Source organism: Anomaloglossus baeobatrachus, chromosome 2, assembly GCF_048569485.1.
Source record: "Anomaloglossus baeobatrachus isolate aAnoBae1 chromosome 2, aAnoBae1.hap1, whole genome shotgun sequence".
NCBI lineage: Eukaryota > Metazoa > Chordata > Amphibia > Anura > Aromobatidae > Anomaloglossus > Anomaloglossus baeobatrachus.
In genome coordinates this window covers 53256625-53277603 of record NC_134354.1, presented here as the reverse complement: position 1 = coordinate 53277603, position 20979 = coordinate 53256625, and the positions used below count along the sequence as shown (strand labels likewise).

Sequence of the window (20979 nt, the reverse complement as noted above, 5' to 3'; positions counted from 1 at the left end):
TTTTCAGTTTCCCATGAAAATGCCGAGAGACAAATTTACAAGATTGGATTTGGATTTGACTTGTTGATTTTGCCTACAAATAGCCTATAGTAAACTCGACCACTCTTGTTATGTGATGATGTCCCAGGAATAATGTGAGCAATGGGACTTTCCTATGGCGTGCCTACAAGCCCCATCTGCTGTTTGGCTCTCGGGCACTACTTGGCTTGACATTTCAGTCCACCCTAACTTTTCCGATTGTTTAACCTCAAGTGCTTTAGAAATGGCTAAATCAATTTCCACGGTCATTGAAGCAATCATATACATGTTTATTTGATAAATAGCAATTTTCCTAATTAGACATGGTAAATTCAAATCCAACCCAATTACGAACACCAAAAAGCATATGGCCTGCGTTAAATGGATAAAACGAGTAGAGAAAAGACATTGACGAACATTATTTGACAAATCTTCATTGTCTTCACCTTAGGCAAATCATTTCCCAACATTTGCATATAAATCACTAAAATCCAGGAAGCATTTCAATAGAATTGAGCTTGGTTACGTAATAATCAGTAGCAGCCACATGTAAAAGTCATTTATCTCCGAGAAATGGAAAAATAAATGACACGATCGCTATGTCCTAAACAAAAAGTATAGAAAGTTCTCGGAGTTTATTTGACAGTGTCCTCAAACAAACTTACAGCAGTTACTCAGCTCAAAGCAATGCCTGGCACTGAACTTCAATGGTTCGCTGCCATGGTCCTTGGTTAATGTTATTACGCCTGATAAAGAAATATGCTTTGTATTTCTTTATCAGAATAATTAACTGTGCCAGAAAACTAATAGGACACGACAAAAGAAAGACTTGTCTCATGAAATAATAATGAAATACATTTACTTTGTTCTTTTTTCCCCCTTCCGAATAAAAAAAATTGTTTTCATCGCTCTTTGACTTGCGGAACGCGGAGGGTTCTTTAATATATTTATAGAAAGCGAATATAGGCTGTGATGTATCGGATACAGCAGTGTACATACCAGATTGCGAACACTTGCCAATGCTCCTGGCAGTGTTTTCCGGGAGACTCCCGAACTACAAGAAGAGACGTTAAATCTTCTTTGTGCAACCCAAATCCTTCTTAAACCTTCCTAAACCTATGCTTCCAAAAGGTTTTACTCATCAAGGAGGCATCGAAGAAGTATTTAGGGTATGAAAGAGAGGGCAAAGAGTACATAGACTAAGCAAAAATATCTTCCTTAGATCCCTAACACTGCTCCCTACCCAACAATGGAGTGTAACAACACCATAAGGTATCGGGTCCTCCCGCTCCCCAGTGGCTGTTCCTAGGGTCCCTCAGAGTCCCTACTTAATTTATAGAAAGCAACCAAATGTGAGGATCTCATTGAGACCAAGAGGTGTCTGCGGTTTCAACATGTAGATCCATTTGCTTTCTCGTTGAAGAATTTTATGGTCCTACCTCGGACAAGATAATCAATGAGGTCAATGCCCAGAAATCGAAGTCCAGAGACATCACCATTGTGCACTGACTGAATATGTTTGGTCAATGGGCTATTTCTTTTGTTTGCCACATCCCTAAGATGTTCCCCAATACATCTCCTGAATTCCCACATATTCAAGACCGCAGATGCATCTTGCCTTATAAATAATGTTTTTTGAATGACAGTTAATAAAGGCTTTGATATCAAACTGTCGTCCCGTCATGGTGCTAGAGAATTTCTTTCCCGTCGGAATATGTGGGCAAGCTATGCAACCCTTACATATGAAACAGCCTTTAAGGTTGGAACGTAGCCAGGTACCATCCTTAGGAGGGATGAGGTGACTATGTACAAATATGTCACCTATAGATCTACCTCTTTTGGTGTACAGGGGTTATGGTCCCACAGCATCGCCAATATCCACAGCCATCCTCAAGACAGGCCAATGTTTATTCAAAATTGTGTGTATCTCTGATACACTCTTATTGAATATGGTATTAAAATGAAATTTGGCCACATTGTCAAATTTCTTTTTTCTTTGAAATAATTACATCAAAATTGGCAAGTATAAGATTATATACCATGAGCGTCTTGGAGAGAGTAAGCCTAGTCTTGGTTACTTATTCCTTTTGCTTTTGATTGACCGAAATGTGCATAGGACCTCAGGAAAACATCAAGGTTTGCAAGAAAAGGGGGTGGACAATTGATTAAATGATTATTAGAGATGAGCGAACCCAAGATTTGGTGTTTGGTGTCCATACTGAACACAGACTTTTACCAAAAACAGAGTTTGAGTGCTTTACATATGCAAACCACTTGCTCGAGAAGTGCTGTGCTCGGGTACCCTTGCAGTGTTTGAATGGATCACACTGGATCGGATGTAGTGTGCACCAAACAAAAAAAAAAAAGGAAAATCCCGCTGACTCTCCCCCAAAAGTGATCTGTTTATAGCTGGCTGCATGTGGGTGGAGACCCGAACTGCCCAATTAGTGGCTTCAAATAAAATTCAGGTGAACTCCATGTCCCAAGCCAAACTTTTTCTAAAGTCCGGCTGCATCGGCTAAACCAAATTTCTATAGGTTTGCTCATCACTAATGATTATGGGAAGCACATTCTGTATTGGTTGATAAAACTAGGCATCGAAATGGAGGTCCAAGTTGATCCTTGATGAGTCCCTTCTCTGTTCTATATTCATGTATAAAAAAAAGCATAACTCCAATCCAGCACATAATTTAAACATTTATTCCCCCCTGAAATAAATGATCCCTTTTCCACTAGTGAGAAGAAAACATAGTGATCCCTAGATATCCAACTGCTGGCATCTGAGCAATCTCAACAACAAAGCTATGGAACCTCAAGAAAAGGCTCTACAGCCCCATCCGGTTGACCTCTTCTCTAATCCTTATTTCTTCTGTTCCTTGGTGTTTCAGCACTGACGCTCTAGTGGTCCTCCCGGGCTTTGTTTATAAAAGACTGTAGTATGACAACTACAACCAGTAAGTGGCTACAGCTATCATTCATGTGTTGTACTTTACTGGCATCATCATGTGATAGAAGCTTTGATGACAGCAGTATGGCACTTGACCGCTGAGGCCACTGATCGGCTGCAGTGGTTATGTGTCAGCCACTTGTGAACAAAAACTAGGAAGCACCAATACCATGGATGCTGTAGCCAGTGGGGGACACATATAGCTGTTTTTTTGTTTGTTTTTAAAATGCCATCACTTTCTGATCAATAAGGATTTAATTTCTGGACCCCCACAAATCCCATTCTCAAGAATGAAGTGTCTAGTGCTGTTTCTCCTTCCCCTCATTCCATACCCTGTCCTAGTTACTTAATTAAATCACCATTCCAGTGTTTGTTTTTTTTAGCACTGGAGGTACACTTTAAATTTAAGCCCCCTGCCCTAGTTCTTACACCCATGCTCCGGCGTCTTAATCGTTTTTCAGAGTGGCTCTGGTCCTGTGGCACCATCTTATCCCCATATCAGACGTTGCCTCCCAAGCAGTCAATGCAAGTCTATGAGAGCCAGAACAAGGCTCTCATAGACTTATCTTGAGTTGTGATTTCTGGGAGCGCTATAAAATGCTGGAGGTCCCAAATCACCAATACAACCAGATCGACACTGGAAAAAGATGAAGACGCCAGAAGGTGAGTATAAGACAGGACAGTCTGAGTATAAGAAAGACAAGGGACTTACATTTAAAACACCACTCTGGTGGCGAAATATAACATAAAAACAGTGGAGTGGTGCTTTATTATAACTATGGCAGTCAGGTCTTGTGCTTTTGTATGTTCCCCTCCAAATATCTGAATGCTGCAGCTGTCGGCTTCGCCTGGATCTTTCCATTTCAAAGCAATAACCTGTGGGTCTTTTTATAAATTCATGAGCCGTCCGTCTTCCCATCACTCTTCTTTATTTTATTCAGTGCCACACTCCTGCCTGGCGCACACTAAGCGCCCGATTTCAGAACAGCTGCACTTTCTGTATTAATCCAGGGTTTACAATTCTGAAGTTAAAACGTGATTTTCTGAGAACCGTTAATCTTTGGCTGAGTACATAAGTATATGTAAAAGTTTGCTCTATTATCTCCAGCCCATCATATTAAAGTGTGTGTCTATCAAGTCGCAGAAAAACCATCTGTTTGGGATTAGGGCTGGTTTACATACAGCAGTACCTTAAAATGAAACGCTGCCACTGGCAAAATATTAGGCAACTGCATAACGGCAATTCCTTAATATAACGTTAATACATTTCAGACATATGTACCTGAGAAATAATACTACTTATAGCCATTATATTACTTAGATCCTGGCTTTTTCATCAGTTTTCCCCTCTGCAGGTTCTCTCTAACTTTCAGACGTCTCAGAGCTAGTGTGTGGTGACTAGCTGCTATGCAGTTCTCCATAAAGAGCACACAAAGACACAAGATATTCCATCACTATATAATGCATATAAGCAGCAACAGTATTGAGGATATTACACAGAAGTACTAAGCAATGTGGATGTGAATCCAGCTCTGCGGTCATATAAACCACTAGAAAGAAGCAGCACCATCTTTCACGCAACTTCTCTCACCTTCACCCCTGAATAGACTTCAACAGGCTACTGTAATCTGATTCCTCAGTGAACAAAATGTTAACTGCAAGATTGTGATCAGCGACATGATGATTGCAGTTGCAGACTGTGTGACCACGATCGGATCTGCCGACCCCAGCTCCTACTTCAACTGGATGTGAATCCAAGGATGCACATTCCGCCGAAGTGTATTACGGCACAGAAACCCATTGGATCCCTGCTCCGCAATACACACTGCCGACTAATCAGAAGACAACAGCTGACATTGGCATGCCTGACATTGATGTCACATGGCAGTGACATCATGCATCGCTATAGTAGGCACACCGATGTCAACTGCCGGCCTCTGTGCCAGCTACAGAAGAGGACACCACGCATTGTGGGAGCGAAAATATATTATTTTCTTTCTGCATTATAGTCAAAATATGAATGTATAGTACCAGAATGTTAGACATATATCCCAGGCTGGGTCTCAGGATGGGAGACATACATACCAGGAAGGGGCACAGGATGGAGGACAGATATACCAGGATTAGAGCAAATATACCAGGATAGGTCACAGGGTGGGCAACATATATAACAGGAGTTGGCCTAGGATAGGAATATATATATATATATACATATATATATATATATATATATATATATATATATGAATATATATAAAAAGGAAAGAGCCCAGAATGGGGCCATATGTACCAAAAATGGGCCCAGGATTGGAAAATATATATACCAGGAAGGGGCTCAGGATGGAGCCATATATCAGGAAGGGGCCCAGGATGGGGGCCATATGTACCAAAAAGGGGCCTAGGATGGGAAATTATTTACACCAGGAAGGGGCCCAGGATGGGGACATATATTCCAGGATAGTGCACATATATACCAGGATGGGTCCCAGGATTGGGGAGATATAAAACAGGAAGTGGCCCAGGACAGGGACATATATACCAGAAAGGGGCACATATATACCAGGATGAGCAACATATATACTAAGATGGGTGACATAATATGCCAGGAATGGGCCCAGGTTGGAGACATATATACCTGGAAGGGTTCCAGTTTGGGGGACATATATACCTGAAAAGAGGCCCAGAATAAGGGGACATATATAACAGGATGGGGACATTACTATATAATGAAAGGGGTGGGGAGAATACATATGTCTTTGTAGAATCTGGAATGCTGCAAGGACCCATACATCTGACCAACATGCAGGGGGGTCCCCAGGTCCAAATTTTGCACTCGGGCCCATGGAGCTCTAATTACACCACTGACTGTGATGACATTCCCTTGACAGCAATGACCATAAGTACCTTGTACACCAAAATTTGAAGACAATTGATGATGCAGCATTACAATTCTTTCCGAATGTCATTTTATACTTGCAGTGAAAATCTAATTTGCTCCCCTACAACTTTATTCTGCTGAAGAATTTCCGTCCTCAAATTAGGACAAAATTCCACTACGTGGGAACATAGTCTGTCTAATTAACAGCTAACATAGTCACCATTGTGAGCAAAGAACTCACAGTATTGATAAATCAACAATGTAAAATTTTGGCAGACCTCATGGAAATCGAAATCAAGCCAAAAATCATATTCTGTAGGGAAAAGACATATGGAATACAGATAGGCAGAAGGGATGGCGGTCATGGTTGTGAAAATACAGCTGTGTTGACAAAATCAGTTTATACTTAAACGATAAGCAGGGCCATCCAAAAAACGACACACGGACGCGGAGATCAGCGCAAGACGCCATTTGGACCAAGTTCAAAATAAAAATGGAATTATGCTTGAGTAAATACACAGATAAGTATTCATGTTATCTATACTGTACAAACACCGAGCTACAAAGGAATTATTATTTCCAGGCTAAGAACATTACAAATCGCTTAGATTTATTTATATAAAACATATTAAACTAAATATAATGTATTGTTATAGATAAGAATAAAGAATAGAATACAAAAGTCCATTACTCGAGCTTTCTATTATTTTGTATACATTACTGTAAATACCATAAAGGAACATGCAAATTAAAGTGCCACCTCCCCTATATTCTTCAGAAAGGCAAACCCTACTCGGTACAGATAAGAGGCAAGTGCTCCCAAACAGCAGTCTGCATGTCATGCGCTGTCCGTATCCACACATGCGGATTACTTTTTGCAGAGTCCGACAGACAAACTGGTCTCTCCTAAGTGTTCAGCTCGGCTGGGCGTCGGCTGAGTTGTTTCACTGCTTCCAGCCTTGCAGGGATTAATCCTTTTTGAAGCAGTGTGCTACTCTTCTGAGAGCCAGGTTGCTGATTACCTTCCTCAGCTGGTCTCCTCCTATTTAAGGCTGGGGAGTGTAGCAGGAGACCGCCAAATATAGTTTCAGTTTGCAGTTGCGATATTCCGGCATCTGATGCGATCCTCCTTTTGGTGATCAGTGATTTGTTGTATGAAAGTTTGAAAGTTCCCTTTTGTGACTTTCTCCTTCCCCTTTGGTTTATCCCCTCTGGTGTCTTTTTGTCTCTCGTCTGTGGATATTTGCGGTGTGAGTGAGTATCATTTTTACCCCCTTGTCTTTGTCTTGTGGGAGGTTTATTACTTTATGTCCTGCCCAACTCTGGATTAGGAATGTGGAGGTATTAGATCAGGGAATAGGGCCAGGTTGGGGACCTGGACCTCCCTACCTTTAAGGGTACCTCCGGGGTGAGGGTGAGTGCAAGGGTCCCAGTCTTAGGGCCAGCATTGGTCTCCCTGTGTCCCTTAGTCACCCTTGTCAATGCAGATGAGTGTTTCACTATCCCTGGCTGTATTTCAAAGCTTGCCAAAGGGTTTGACAATGGCCTATAGTTAGTAGTTTTTGGTAGGTGGCACGACCGGCACTCTCTACCTGGAGGAAAGAACTAGTTTGCATGTTTTAGTCCCATGGAGCAATTCCAATAAGTCTCTTGGTCGCCTTCAGCATAGTCAACAAATTCCCGAAGACATATTATATAAGAACTAACCGGTATTGATGGGAAAGATAAATTTATCTGCTCCCAAAATACTATTGGTTCATCCAGTATACCTATATGCCAAACTTAACAGGATTTATTATGTTGTTGAACAGAGACATTGTGTACGATGGACTTTTCAAATATTTTCTTGCAAGACAAATCAATCAGACATGTCTTCATTGTAGAGATAAGAGAATATATTGTAGTTGAATATTACAAAAATCTGTGTTCACCAAAAATGCAGATTTTTTTGTAATTAACTTCCAGGTGGATTCAGCAAAAGTGGCGGCAGTTGGCTGTCATGTTGCTGAACCGCAAAAAGTCTTCGAAAGCTTAAATAAAACACTTATACCTCACTGTCCATTTCTTTGGCCCATCCACTCTGCACCATCTGGCCCTCATAGCATCTTCTTATCACCATAACTTATACTGAAACCTTGGGCCTCTTCCCTCTTCCACTTCTGGCTCTGATGAGGCCAGGAATGTTTCCGAGCATGCACGTACAACATCACAGGACACATGGTGATGTCACGACGTCGTGACCTTATACGTGCTTGCGCAGTACCATCTTGTACCTCATCAGAGGTGGAAGCCTAGCCAAGAGATTCAGTATGAGCGGCGGTGATGAAAAAAATGTGATGAAGACCGTATGGGTGAGGGTGAGGAGCAGGGGGAGTTGGATTGGAGAGGTGAGCAGTAAAATGAATTTGAGTTTTTACAAATTATTTTTACGTTTCTTATACTCTTCGGTCTGCAGGGGCATTAAATTAATAGGATTAAGTTCTGTGGAAACCAAATTCTAGTGAAAAACCCTTGTGAATATGTTAATTTTTCTTTTGCCTGATCTGTTCATGTCTAAACAGGAGTCTTGCAGGTGGAGAATCCCTACTGGTGTCAATGACGGGCATGTTCCATTCCACGCATGGTCACTAGTGATGAATGAACCCAAAAGTACTTGGGTACTCGGTACTCAAATCAAGCATGTCGGATGCTTGGAAATGGTTGAGTACCAAGCACATTGGAGTCAATGAGTGACTAGAGCATATTTTTCCCAAATCCCCATTCTGTTACCTACTCTGACACAGCCCCTAGTCACCACAATCCCTATCATCCATGTGCAGCAGGCAGCAGACATCGCCCGGCAACTTCTGTTTTGTCTTCCCAGTTACCACAGTATCATCTGCATGACCAGCAACTTCCATTCCATGTGCAAAAAGAGAGAAAGATTTATTTTCCAGAACGGCGAGTTCAGCAGAGCTGCACAGTTACTTTGGCCAAGGGGGAACATTTGGACGGCGCACATGGAATGGAGGTTTACGGGTGACATTTGTGTGGCGCCCTGGACTAGCCATGTAGTCACATACATAACAACATACACACCCCCCACCCTAGACAGTAACAACAGTCAATCAAAATCCCTTGTTGCCTCCCTCCAGGGTCTGATGTCCACACCTGGTGGGGTGGAGCCAGGCAGTTGGCCCCACCCACAGAGGAGTTCACAGGCCTGGAGGCGGGAAAAGTGTCAGATCAGTTTTGGAGGTGAAAGTGAGAGGAGTAAACACGTCAGGTGTCTGGGTGGGAGCCCAGGCACTGACAGCAAGGTTGGCAGACGGTGGTGGCCGTCTGCAGGAGTTGGTGGAACTCCGCAAAGCCGTAAGGACCGAGGACGGGCATCGGCCCGCAGGTACCAGACCGGGGAATGGAGTGAAGCTAAGCACACAGGCAGGGCCATCGGACTCCGGACCAGGCTTGGAGCCACCGTCAATAGTCAAATCCGAATGTGACAGGAACCCCAGGGGTTTCCTAACAACCAAGTCCCGATTGAAGGCAACAGTCCACCCAGAGAGGATATACAGCCACTGCCACAGGCTAGAGATCCAAGGGCCAGCGCCTGCGGGCAAAACGGGCTCCTACGGCACCTATACACCAGGGAGCGGACTACCGGTGGGCAACCACAGGAGTCAAGAATATCTTCACAGGCGCAGGGAAAGACAGCCACCATCAGGCATCCGGGGAGAGCACAACAACAACACTGCAGCCAGCTGCGGGACCCGTCCATCCGGCCGCTTTTGGTTTACCAGCGACTCTGTCAGTGATTGTCTGAGTGAGTACACCAGTGCCGTCCGGCACCGCGCCGCGCAGTCCCTGCACCCCAGCCATCCGGCCTCCCCGTTACACCACCGGGCCCCAGGATCACCAATCCCCCCTACCCATGGAGGGGACCACATCCTAGCTGCACCCTACCATCTCTCCCGGGATCCCCGTTACCAGCAGCGGTGGTGCCATCATCACCCCGTCCCGTGGGTGGCGTCACGAACAATCTCCCTAAACATACCACCCCCTTTTCACTCACGGGTGAGGAGCGCTGCTGGTCCATCGAGCAGCAGCAGCAGAAGCCCCGGACCCGAGCGTGGCGAGCGCGTCCCCTCCGCCTGCAACATTTGCTGCCTGCTGCACGCAGGTGATGGAGACTGTAATGGCCAGGGGCTGTGTCAAGGACAAGGCTGGTAACAGAATGGGGACTCGAGCATTTAGATTGAGCACCTGCGGAACTCGATTGAGCACCGAGTGTTCCGAATACCCCGATGCTCGATTGTGTGCCAAGCACGCACACTCATCACTTTTGGTCTTCTCTCCACTTAATGTAAAGTGTATTGCAATCTGGTTTCTCCAAAGTCAATGGAAAGTTCAGCATTCAAGTGGAGCCACCTCAACCATGAAAATGTCAAATCAAAATCCTACTTCTAAACATATTTTTCAGTCTTATTTTTCTTAAATGAAGCTTCAAAATTACCCAGAAATATAGCACGGTTTCCTGGGTCCTGGGCTTTTGTTTTGCTTCTCTACAGCAACGACATGTGTCCAAACAAAGAGCCTAATGGTTAAACCTTAAGGTCTCAAAAGGGTCATACTGGTAAGGGGTATGATTTAACCCACCAGAATGTTCCAGAGACAGCACACTCCAAAAGACTGATATATAAACACAAAAAAAAGCAATGACATGTGGTTGTGTTGACAGATGACCATAAGAGAGAATTACCGTTACTGATACCGGTAAGGGTGACACATCACCATTATGGACTAGTTGCCACTGGCATGTGTAGAGAGTCAAGCAGAGAATGGAGAGAGGCAAGTGGGTTATTGACATGGGAGTGAATATCAGACAAATAAAATGGTTTTTTTTTTGTATTTTGGGGGGTATTTTAATTAATTTCCAAATTTTTTCAATTTTTTAACAGAAAGATCTCTTTAAATTTCAGTTCCTCCAATTTATTATATTGGTATGTGTCAGTGTATACAGTGTGTCCACCCATATCCTGTCCACCGCCATTAACTTGAGAATGGCGGCAGCTATAGGCATAGAAGTGGTGTCTAGGTATAGTAAAGTAGTAGCCATGCTATGCAATGAAACCACCTATAGCACCACCTGGTGGAAAACAACAGAGTTACCATTTTTATCTCGAAAACAGAACGAGATAGAGAAAAAAAGTAAATTCCAAAGTTGTAGGGCATCATCAATTCAATACGAATCAATACCTTGCATATAGAAATGCTGTGATTAGAACGTGTAAAAGTCACAAGGCTGCGGACGGGAAGCGCCGTATTGAATTGATGATGTCCTACAATTTTTTAATTCCCTTTTTTTCTCTATCTTGTTTAGTTTCCGGGATAAAAATGCTAACTCCGTTGTTTTCCACCAAGTGGCGCTATACGTGGTTTCATTGCGTAGCGCATGGCTACTTTACTATACTTAGACACCACTTCTATTCCTATAGCTGCCGCCGTTCTCAAGTTAATGGCGGTGGACAGGATATGGGTGGACACACTGTATGTATCCGCTTACGGAAATGTGAACTAAGTGTGAGACCAGAAAAACCCATATTTATTGGTCCACGCATGGAAAGTTCTTAAAGTTCTTCACTTTTTCTTGTTTTTACTTAGAAAAATTCAATACTACAAATAAGAAACTCCTGACAAATCAAAGCAAAATAAAAGACCTTGAAGAAAAGTCAGTTTGTGGCACAAAGTCGAAAAAGTTAAAATAAAGTCAAAATTGTGAAGAAAGCGGTAGAGAACCAAATAAAATAGTAAAATAGCTTAAAAAATCTAAACCAACCTTTGTACATACTTGTAAAACATATAACCGAGACATAGTCCACAAGGCTTCCCGCTCACTCGGTAATTGGTAACAACTGCCCCGACACTGGAGAGTTGGAATGTGAGAAGTGGAGTAATAGACAATGCTGGCCACCAGACGGATCAAATTCCATCTCCGTAAAATAGGATCTAAAATTGTCTCTGTGGTATGCCAGGCTTCTTCAGACTAATTTCAGTCAATCGCCCACAAACCTCAAAGGACAGATGATTAAAAAGCTAAAAAAAAAATATTATTTTATGGTAGATGAAAGCTTCCTGCGTAACTAATTCTGGAAAATACATCCTGCGGTTTACGAAGATTAAATGCATTTTATAGGCATAGTCTTTTAGAATGGTGCCATGCGTGTGCCATCATTTCGATTCCTATGGGTGGGGGAAGGCAAACAAAAAAAATGATAAAATAATACTGTATGGGCTCCTTCAAAGGCTCATAGTAGGCAAAATTCCTTATAGGGATATGTGGCGCCCCTGACCTGGTCAGGCACCACAGAGTATTGCACCCATTCTGGGGCAGTGCTTCCAGGTAATCTCCAAAGGCCAGGATGAGGTGTACACATACAAACACTTAACAACCAGGTCTCCCACACCATTAGGAGGGACCCTTGGGTAGCCCTGTAGGGGTTAACTTTCAATTCCCTGCAAGGGGTGTAGAGGAGGGGCTGGAAGCTAGATGCAGGAGAGACAGGAAGAGCAAGAGGAGTCTGGAGCAGAGTGTTCAGGAGTGTGGAAGGGAGCAGACAAACACCCCTGCTAGCCAGACCCTGCAGAGTGTGGTAGCTGGAAACGGGGAAGAACGGGTACAGGTGGGTCAACCTGGAAGACACCTACAGAGAGGTGGCCGAGTACAGGGACCGCTGGTATTCCGGCATGCACGGGGATACAGGTCCCCATAACAGAAACCCAATCTGATTGTCTGGAGCTGCTCATCCTGAAGGTGGGGGTAATTCATGCCCTCACCACCATAACACAGAGTCCGAGCCCAAGCAGCAACAAGGGGACCGACAAGGGGACAGGGCCAGAAGCCATCTCACCAAGGTCTACGCTGCCAGCAGAAGGGCCAGAGAAGGGAACGGGGTCAGAAACAGCTTCCCTGGAGGAACCCCACCATACTTCAAGTGAGGGGTCCTCCCAAACAAACAAGAGTGCAAGGAGGGCGAGTGGACAGCTCCCCCCCGAACAGTCTTCTGTAATTCCTGGTTCACCTGGTTATCATAGTGTCACCTGGGCATCTCACCGAAACAACTAAAAAGTGAGTAAACACGTTAAAAGGCTATCTGGACTGTGTTTGAGTCATTCTGCGACCAGTGGTCCCACGTATAGACACTCGAGCCCCTGGGGTCAGCCTCACTCTTCGGAGGCCACACCACCCAGCTGCACACAACACCAGCCCCAGGCGTCCCCCTAACCAGCAGCGGCGGTCTCCTGACCGCAATACCGAGAGTGGCATCACGAAACTCCTAAAGAAGCAACCTACCTGTGACCAGACCGTCCCGTGGAGTCCCTGAAGGTAATGCACCGGCACCGCTACACCTGTGGGGCTCCACAGATATTTCCAATGCTAAACATTTATAACTATCTTATGGATAACTTTCTTAGAGGCGGAAGCGCTCCATAATCTTGGTGTTAACTTTCTGATTGATGGTGGTCTAACCAATGGAAACTTTCCCAATTCCAAGGACAACATTCCATACAAGGTTATTCCCAACACTGGTGGATAGGTGCTAACCTTCTAAGTGGCAGGAATTCAACTGATCCAATGTACATGGCTCTGAAAACCAAAAAGTTATCACCTATTCTATTCTGTGGATAGCTTTAAATCTTGGGGATAATGCATTACTTTTTTTTATAAAAATGCACCAGTAGGAACCTGATTTAAGGGTGGTTGTGGGGCCTCCCCCCTTCCCTATTCGGTCAAGACCAGTATATGGACTATTTGATCTCCAAAAACTCATCATAGAGAATCATCTCAAGTCTATATAAGACACCAGTAGAAGCTTCTTTTTGGGTGATAGTGGACATCATTACCTTATGACAGAAAATAGAAAATTGAACCTCAATAAATATTTTTAACCTTCTTTAAAGTGCTGGAGATCATACTCTAGTTTCCTTATCATTACCTTATGGACTCCGATCCATAAAATTGCACCCTTAAAGTGTCAGAAGTGACAGACAGTCATATGGTTTCTGGCAATAGAAGTGTGTCGCCCTGGGCAAGCCAGGGGACACAGAACACAACCACCACACCCCACATCCCAGGTAGGAACACCACAGTCAAAACACAAACCCTTGTTGCCCTCTTCCAGCAGTCTGTTGATGCACACCAGGGGGTGGGCCAGGCGGTTGGCTCCGCCCACCAAGGAGCTCACAGATCTGGAGGCAGGAAGTGACCAGGCAGTCAGCTCAGGGACGAGCTTGAGTAGAGAGTTAAGCCCAGGCAGGGCAAGAGTGAAGTCCAGTGAAGGGCTAGAGTGAACAACCAGAAGTGAAAGTAGAAAGGAGAAAGTAGAAAGTGACAGAAAAGCCTGAAGGTCCGTGACTGTGTGTCCGGACGGAACCAGCAAGGTTGACAACGACGGTGGCTGTCCGGAGTGGGACGGTTCGGAGGTTCCTGGAAGGACCCCGTTGGCTGTGTGCCCGGTGGTCTGGAGCAGTGTTCCGAAGGACAGTCAGCACCAGGACAGGGGCCTTTCGGACCCCAGCAGGGCTAGGAGTCGTCAGATCTGCTAAATCCGTTAGTGAAGGGGACGTAGATCTCCCAGCAACAAAGTCCCGATTGACGGCAACAGCCCGACCATTACCGGGGAGACACCGCCACCGCCAAGGCACCAGTTTCCCCAGGGCCAGCGCCTGCGGGCAAAGTGTAGAGCTCCTCCGGCCCAGATTGCAGTCGGGGAGCGGGTAACCGGAGGGAATCCACCGCTACCACCATCAGAACACAAGGTGCAGGGAAGAGTGACAACACCGTTAACTACCGGGAGTGCAGGTGCAACCGTCTGTGGGACCGTCCTACCAGCCGTTGGTTTACCGTACAAACTGTGTCCATGTCTCAGGCTGAGTGAGTACCACAGTGCCGCAAGGCACAGCGCTGCCCCCGCGTCCCTGCGCCCTCCAGGCCCTACACTTCACATCTCTTCAAAGGGCCCCGGGATCACCAACCCCTACCCACGGAGGGGCAACACAACACCTGGCTGCTCCCATCACCATCCCCGGGCTCCCCATCCAAAGCAGCGGTGGTGCCATCACCACAACCGTGGGTGGCGTCACGAACTATAATCCCAACAAACACCCCCCCCTTTCACTCACGGGCGAGGAGTGTCGCTCGAGACACCCCGGGATCCGGCCCGCAGCTCGAGCCACCAGGAGCAACTGCCGGACCCGAGTAGAAGGGGTGAGCGCGGTGTGCTGACACCCTCCTCCCCGCCCGCGACAACTTGGCGTCACGAACAGGATCTTACCGCTCTGCCGTCAGGTAGAGGTGCGCCTTGTTACCGCCGGAGGTATCCGGCAGAAAAATTTCAGAAGCCGCCATCTTTGGCGCGAAAAGTTCCCGCTCGAGCGTCTTCTCGAGCAGTAGAGGCGCGAAGGCCAAAACTCCGCCCCGAGAGAGGAGGGGCCGGAAAGAGCTAAGGGGGACGCGATGGCGGCTGGACGCATGTAGCCGCGGCTACAGAAGCAGGGACGCCAGGACTCTGCGGCCATTTACTGGTTCCTGGAAGAAGCCGCTGCTAAGGATGCTGAGTCCGACCAACAACACCGTGGTCCCCGCGCCTTGCATCGCGGCGCGGGTGGAAGTCCGGACCGTCCAGCTAAGCAGCCGTCTGCAGGTCCGCATGCAGCTCCTCCTGGAGGAGTGGGAGGCCGACATGGTGGAAGTGGTGGCGGCCATACGGAGACGCGAGGTGGAGGGAGTCTTGGAAGGGAGGGTAAGTGACCCACGCCCCTGTGCCCCTAGTGGGTCGGTCATCGCGGCTGAGGGACCCGGTCCATACCCGCTCGCCCTGCTACCTCCCCCGCCACCCGTGTTAGCTGCTGCTGCTCCGCCACTAGGCCCGCTACCACCACCACCGGTAGCGGTACCCTGCCAATCCGCCCCGGCGGACCGACCTGCAGCAGAAGCTCGTGACCATTCTGATACGCTCTCCTGGGAGAAGCCGAAGGCTGAGGCCGTCAGCAAAGATGCACCGGAGGCACGGCGGGGATGCAGCTGCCAGGAGGCAGAACAGGCCATGTCACAGCGGGGTCCCTCGTTACTGAAGGTGCCGGTCGTAGCCGACACGGAGGGACTCTGGCTGGGTCCGTCCCCCGCACACGCTGAACCGGAGCAAACAGAAAGTGCTCCCGGCTGGGAGCGGCGGCAACAGCAGCTGCGCAGGAAGATCGATGCCCGAGAGGGGTGTAGAGCGGATGTGCATGCCCGCATGTATATGGAAGAAGATCGCCTGCAGCGAGCTACCATTGGGGTCCAGAGCGGTGCACCATGTGAAGGTGGCACTAGAGCCCCACGAGTGAGAATGGACTGTTGAGCCGCAAAAGACAGCGGATGCCCGCTGCAGCAGTCCCCGTTGGGACCACCTGCTTGTTTGGTTGAAAAAGTTGAAAGATGATGAAAAATGATTACCGAAGTGTTACCTGATTATCTGTGTGATTAGCAACCGGCTGGAGCCGGCACCGTTGTCCCCGTGGGGACCATTTAAGTTTAAAAATGCATGGGAACTAGCCATGGACAAGCCCGTGAACTCTGCAGGGCAACCACAAACGTTAGTGGCTTGTAAATATGTTGGGTACCGTTACCGTTTCCGCAATGCCGCCTCCGGAGAGGCAGGTTGGAGGGAGGGCCCTGAGCAGAGCAGGCCAGGGCCCAGCCACCAAAGGGACCGGTGGCTACCCTCTGGAGGGAAGGACAGATCCCGCTCGGGTGACTTGTGCTGGACTGTGGGTCAAGGGGTGCTGCCTGGGTTTTAGGGGCAGCATCAGGGCCAGGTTGCTTGGGTGGGAGAGAGCGGAAACCGTGACCGTACACCGTTGAAACGTTTAAAAGTAAAATGTGCCTCCCGTCTTGGGAAGATTGATTAAAAATGTATATATGTTTAACCCTGTTATCCCCTTTTCACAGAAAAATAAAACCGGTGTAGGACGGCAGCCCGCGGACGGTCTGCATTTTGCTAAGGGGGAATGTGTCGCCCTGGGCAAGCCAGGGGACACAGAACACAACCACCACACCCCACATCCCAGGTAGGAACACCACAGTCAAAACACAAACCCTTGTTGCCCTCTTCCAGCAGTCTGTTGATGCACACCAGGGGGTGGGCCAGGCGGTTGGCTCCGCCCACCAAGGAGCTCACAGATCTGGAGGCAGGAAGTGACCAGGCAGTCAGCTCAGGGACGAGCTTGAGTAGAGAGTTAAGCCCAGGCAGGGCAAGAGTGAAGTCCAGTGAAGGGCTAGAGTGAACAACCAGAAGTGAAAGTAGAAAGGAGAAAGTAGAAAGTGACAGAAAAGCCTGAAGGTCCGTGACTGTGTGTCCGGACGGAACCAGCAAGGTTGACAACGACGGTGGCTGTCCGGAGTGGGACGGTTCGGAGGTTCCTGGAAGGACCCCGTTGGCTGTGTGCCCGGTGGTCTGGAGCAGTGTTCCGAAGGACAGTCAGCACCAGGACAGGGGCCTTTCGGACCCCAGCAGGGCTAGGAGTCGTCAGATCTGCTAAATCCGTTAGTGAAGGGGACGTAGATCTCCCAGCAACAAAGTCCCGATTGACGGCAACAGCCCGACCATTACCGGGGAGACACCGCCACCGCCAAGGCACCAGTTTCCCCAGGGCCAGCGCCTGCGGGCAAAGTGTAGAGCTCCTCCGGCCCAGATTGCAGTCGGGGAGCGGGTAACCGGAGGGAATCCACCGCTACCACCATCAGAACACAAGGTGCAGGGAAGAGTGACAACACCGTTAACTACCGGGAGTGCAGGTGCAACCGTCTGTGGGACCGTCCTACCAGCCGTTGGTTTACCGTACAAACTGTGTCCATGTCTCAGGCTGAGTGAGTACCACAGTGCCGCAAGGCACAGCGCTGCCCCCGTGTCCCTGCGCCCTCCAGGCCCTACACTTCACATCTCTTCAAAGGGCCCCGGGATCACCAACCCCTACCCACGGAGGGGCAACACAACACCTGGCTGCTCCCATCACCATCCCCGGGCTCCCCATCCAAAGCAGCGGTGGTGCCATCACCACAACCGTGGGTGGCGTCACGAACTATAATCCCAACAAACACCCCCCCCTTTCACTCACGGGCGAGGAGTGTCGCTCGAGACACCCCGGGATCCGGCCCGCAGCTCGAGCCACCAGGAGCAACTGCCGGACCCGAGTAGAAGGGGTGAGCGCGGTGTGCTGACACCCTCCTCCCCGCCCGCGACAGAAGGTCACAGCATTTGGCTGTGCAAAATGCTCCCTGACTTTCTATTGTTCCTGCTGTTAGTATTCATTGGTATAGGTAGCTTTCCTGATGGATTTTCATCTCACCCCCTTTTGGACCCACCAGGAGCTCATCTTCCACCCAACTGCTGAAAATCAGTATTCTCTTGGTGCTTAAATACTCCCTTTTTCCCTTGACTGCTGCTGGTGATATTATTCATTTCATTCAAACGCTTGTTGCAAGCAGGTGACTTGCTCTCATCTATGGTATCGTTGCTGAAGCTTGCTGAACTCCTGTCTGTGTAATCTGTGAATCAGTAGTTCATGCAATTTTCCCCCTTGTGTTATTTTTGTGTCTTTCTTTAGCGTTTAGTAGGGTTGATGAAGAGCTCATCCCACCCGTTCCCTATTTGGAGCCCAGCACTAGGGATACCTAGGGTCAGGTATCTGGCTCGGCACATAGGTGTGGAACCTATCTAGGGTGGTGAAAGACCCCAGGGACCAGCAGTAGGTTTGGTCAGGGGTCACCATCTCCTCCTTCTCTAAACGCTGGGGTCTCCTTCCCTTACCTTTTGCCATTTGCTTGGTACTTCCTCGTACCTAGCGTGACATAGAGCTTTAGTTAGGTATTTTTTTTACGAGGGGGAGAATTTTAGTTTATGGTTCTAGCCCCAAACCTTTGTACCCTTAATAATATCTTAATTGGTTTGACTAGCCCCTCCTGTACCCAACAGTTGGTGCACATGGACCAGTGGAGAGGCCACTAGCTACAATTCTACTCACTCTTGCTTAGGACTTTAAGAGACTCTAAGTTAAACTCTCTCATTTCTTTTTTAAGACATGTCAAGATCTCTATCACATTTATGAACTGACGTCAATTTTCATATATTACAAGTTGCACAAGTTTAACACATTTTAGCTCCCATTTCAGAGCCGGATAATGTTCCTGACCCAGCACCATTAGCGTTTACCATAGGAAGTACTTTTAATGAAACAGACTTCCAAAGTAATAAATTGCCTGCTGACTTCATGACTGTCAGTGATTAAAATTATGGAATATACTTGACAGTTTGCGCACTTCGAGGCACTTACCATGGCCGTCGTCCAAAAAATCTGTGATTGTCGCTGAGGTGCACTTTGACCATGGTTTGGAGGCATCAATGCTTGTTAGGACAGATGACATAAGACGTTTATCTTCCAGGGAGCCAAAGTTCTCTTCGCAGAATTTAGAATCATCATGGGAAAGGCCAAGAAGATGTCCTGTAAATGGAGAAAACATATGGATGGAATGTATGACACAGCACGGTATGAAGGCTGCGGTTAAGTCTTCATGAGCAGACATCTACAGACATTTTCCATGCAGAACCTGTGGTTATAGGGTCTGCAATGTATATAAATATGAGTGCATACTTGTGTGGTTATATATTCTAACGCTCCATAAGAAATATATTAAAACACATTTTTTTAAGTCCACAAATAACTTCTTTGGCCTTTCGTAGGATGGCCATAGTGTGCAGATAGGACCATAATTCAAGGAATTTTTGTCCATCAATCTATTAAAGGACTTGCATAGTTATTGGAGGTCTAAAGGTAACATACGGGCCTTGGTGTCTTAGGGAGTCCAAAAGGCTACTGTATCTACCACATAAGAACACACTATAATTTCAGAGGGTATATTGAGGCCCAGGATCTTTGAGTTGTACCTCTGCCTATAACATATGACACCTTTGAAAACAAACCAAATTGAGCGCCTGATGAAACACACCCCTGATTCTTTAATAGCCTAGAGTAGCCATATTGGACTTTCTAATGAAAACAATTAAGATACTTATACTCACCTCTCCCCAGCCCTCCTACCCTTGGGAGAAGACCGGTGGCCTACGAACAAATATTTTTTTGTACCCTACATTTACTATGACGTAATGTCTAGAGACCCCCCCGTTGAGTAATAAAACATGTCAGAATCTAATAAAAAAATCAATGCAAATCAAATTTTATGATCGAAATTCAGAATTTGAATTTTATCAGACTCTCTCATCACTACCGAATATGTATACCGTAGGTCTTTGTAACACGGTAAGTTTCCAACCCTGACAGTTGGTATTAAAGTCATATTTATCCCCATCTAGGGTATTTATCACATATCGGCAGTCCTAACTGTATCTGTCTTGATTTTTTACCTTAAAATTGAATAAGGAACCGCACTCTCTTAAAACTTTTGACATGTCATACTGTAGTTTTAAAGTTTTGAGAAATGACTTTTAAGGTGTCTAAAGACATTAAAGAGGTTAGACACTACTTTAGCATTGATGTTCTATTCTTAGGATAGGTCATCAATGTCTGATCGACCGGGGTCCGACACTGGGCACCCCCATTGATCAGCTGTTATCAGTGCCGTCAGCAGCAGGCACGAGAAAATGCTCAGTTCCGGAGCTGCTCCGTCAACTGATAGCGGCCGCTGCCGAGTATTGCACATCCGCCTCCTATTGATTTGAACAGGAGGTGGATGTGCAGTAAGAGGATGACGCTGCTATCAGAAGATGGAGTAGGTCAGGAACTGAGTATTTCCAGCTGCCTGCTGCTGCCGGCACTGACAACAGCTGATCAGCGGGGATATTGGTTGTTGGACCCCGGCTGATCAGACATTGCTGACCTATCCTAAGGATAGGAAATCATTGTTAAAGAAGTGGACATCCTTTTCAAAAAGCCAACTTATCTGAATGCCACATACACAGGCACACTTGCCTTGGCTGAGAATTAGTGATGAGGGAGTGCCACTATGATTGGGTACTTGTTGGATGCTTTGATGGGCGTGACCCGAGCACCCAAGCATAATGGAAGTCAATGGTGGACTTGAGCATTTTTCCAGAATATTTCC

General features: G+C 46.8%; 1 protein-coding gene across 1 annotated transcript in view; it reads right to left on the bottom strand.

Moving 5' to 3' along the window:
- The window catches only part of ADAMTS5 (ADAM metallopeptidase with thrombospondin type 1 motif 5), a 149191-nt gene that overhangs the window by 46971 nt on the left and 81241 nt on the right, over positions 1-20979 (bottom strand). Inside the window, exon 3 of the mRNA XM_075335057.1 lies at positions 19194-19361. Within this exon, the coding sequence (XP_075191172.1) occupies positions 19194-19361 (168 nt within the window). The remainder of the gene's footprint in view (positions 1-19193; positions 19362-20979) is intronic.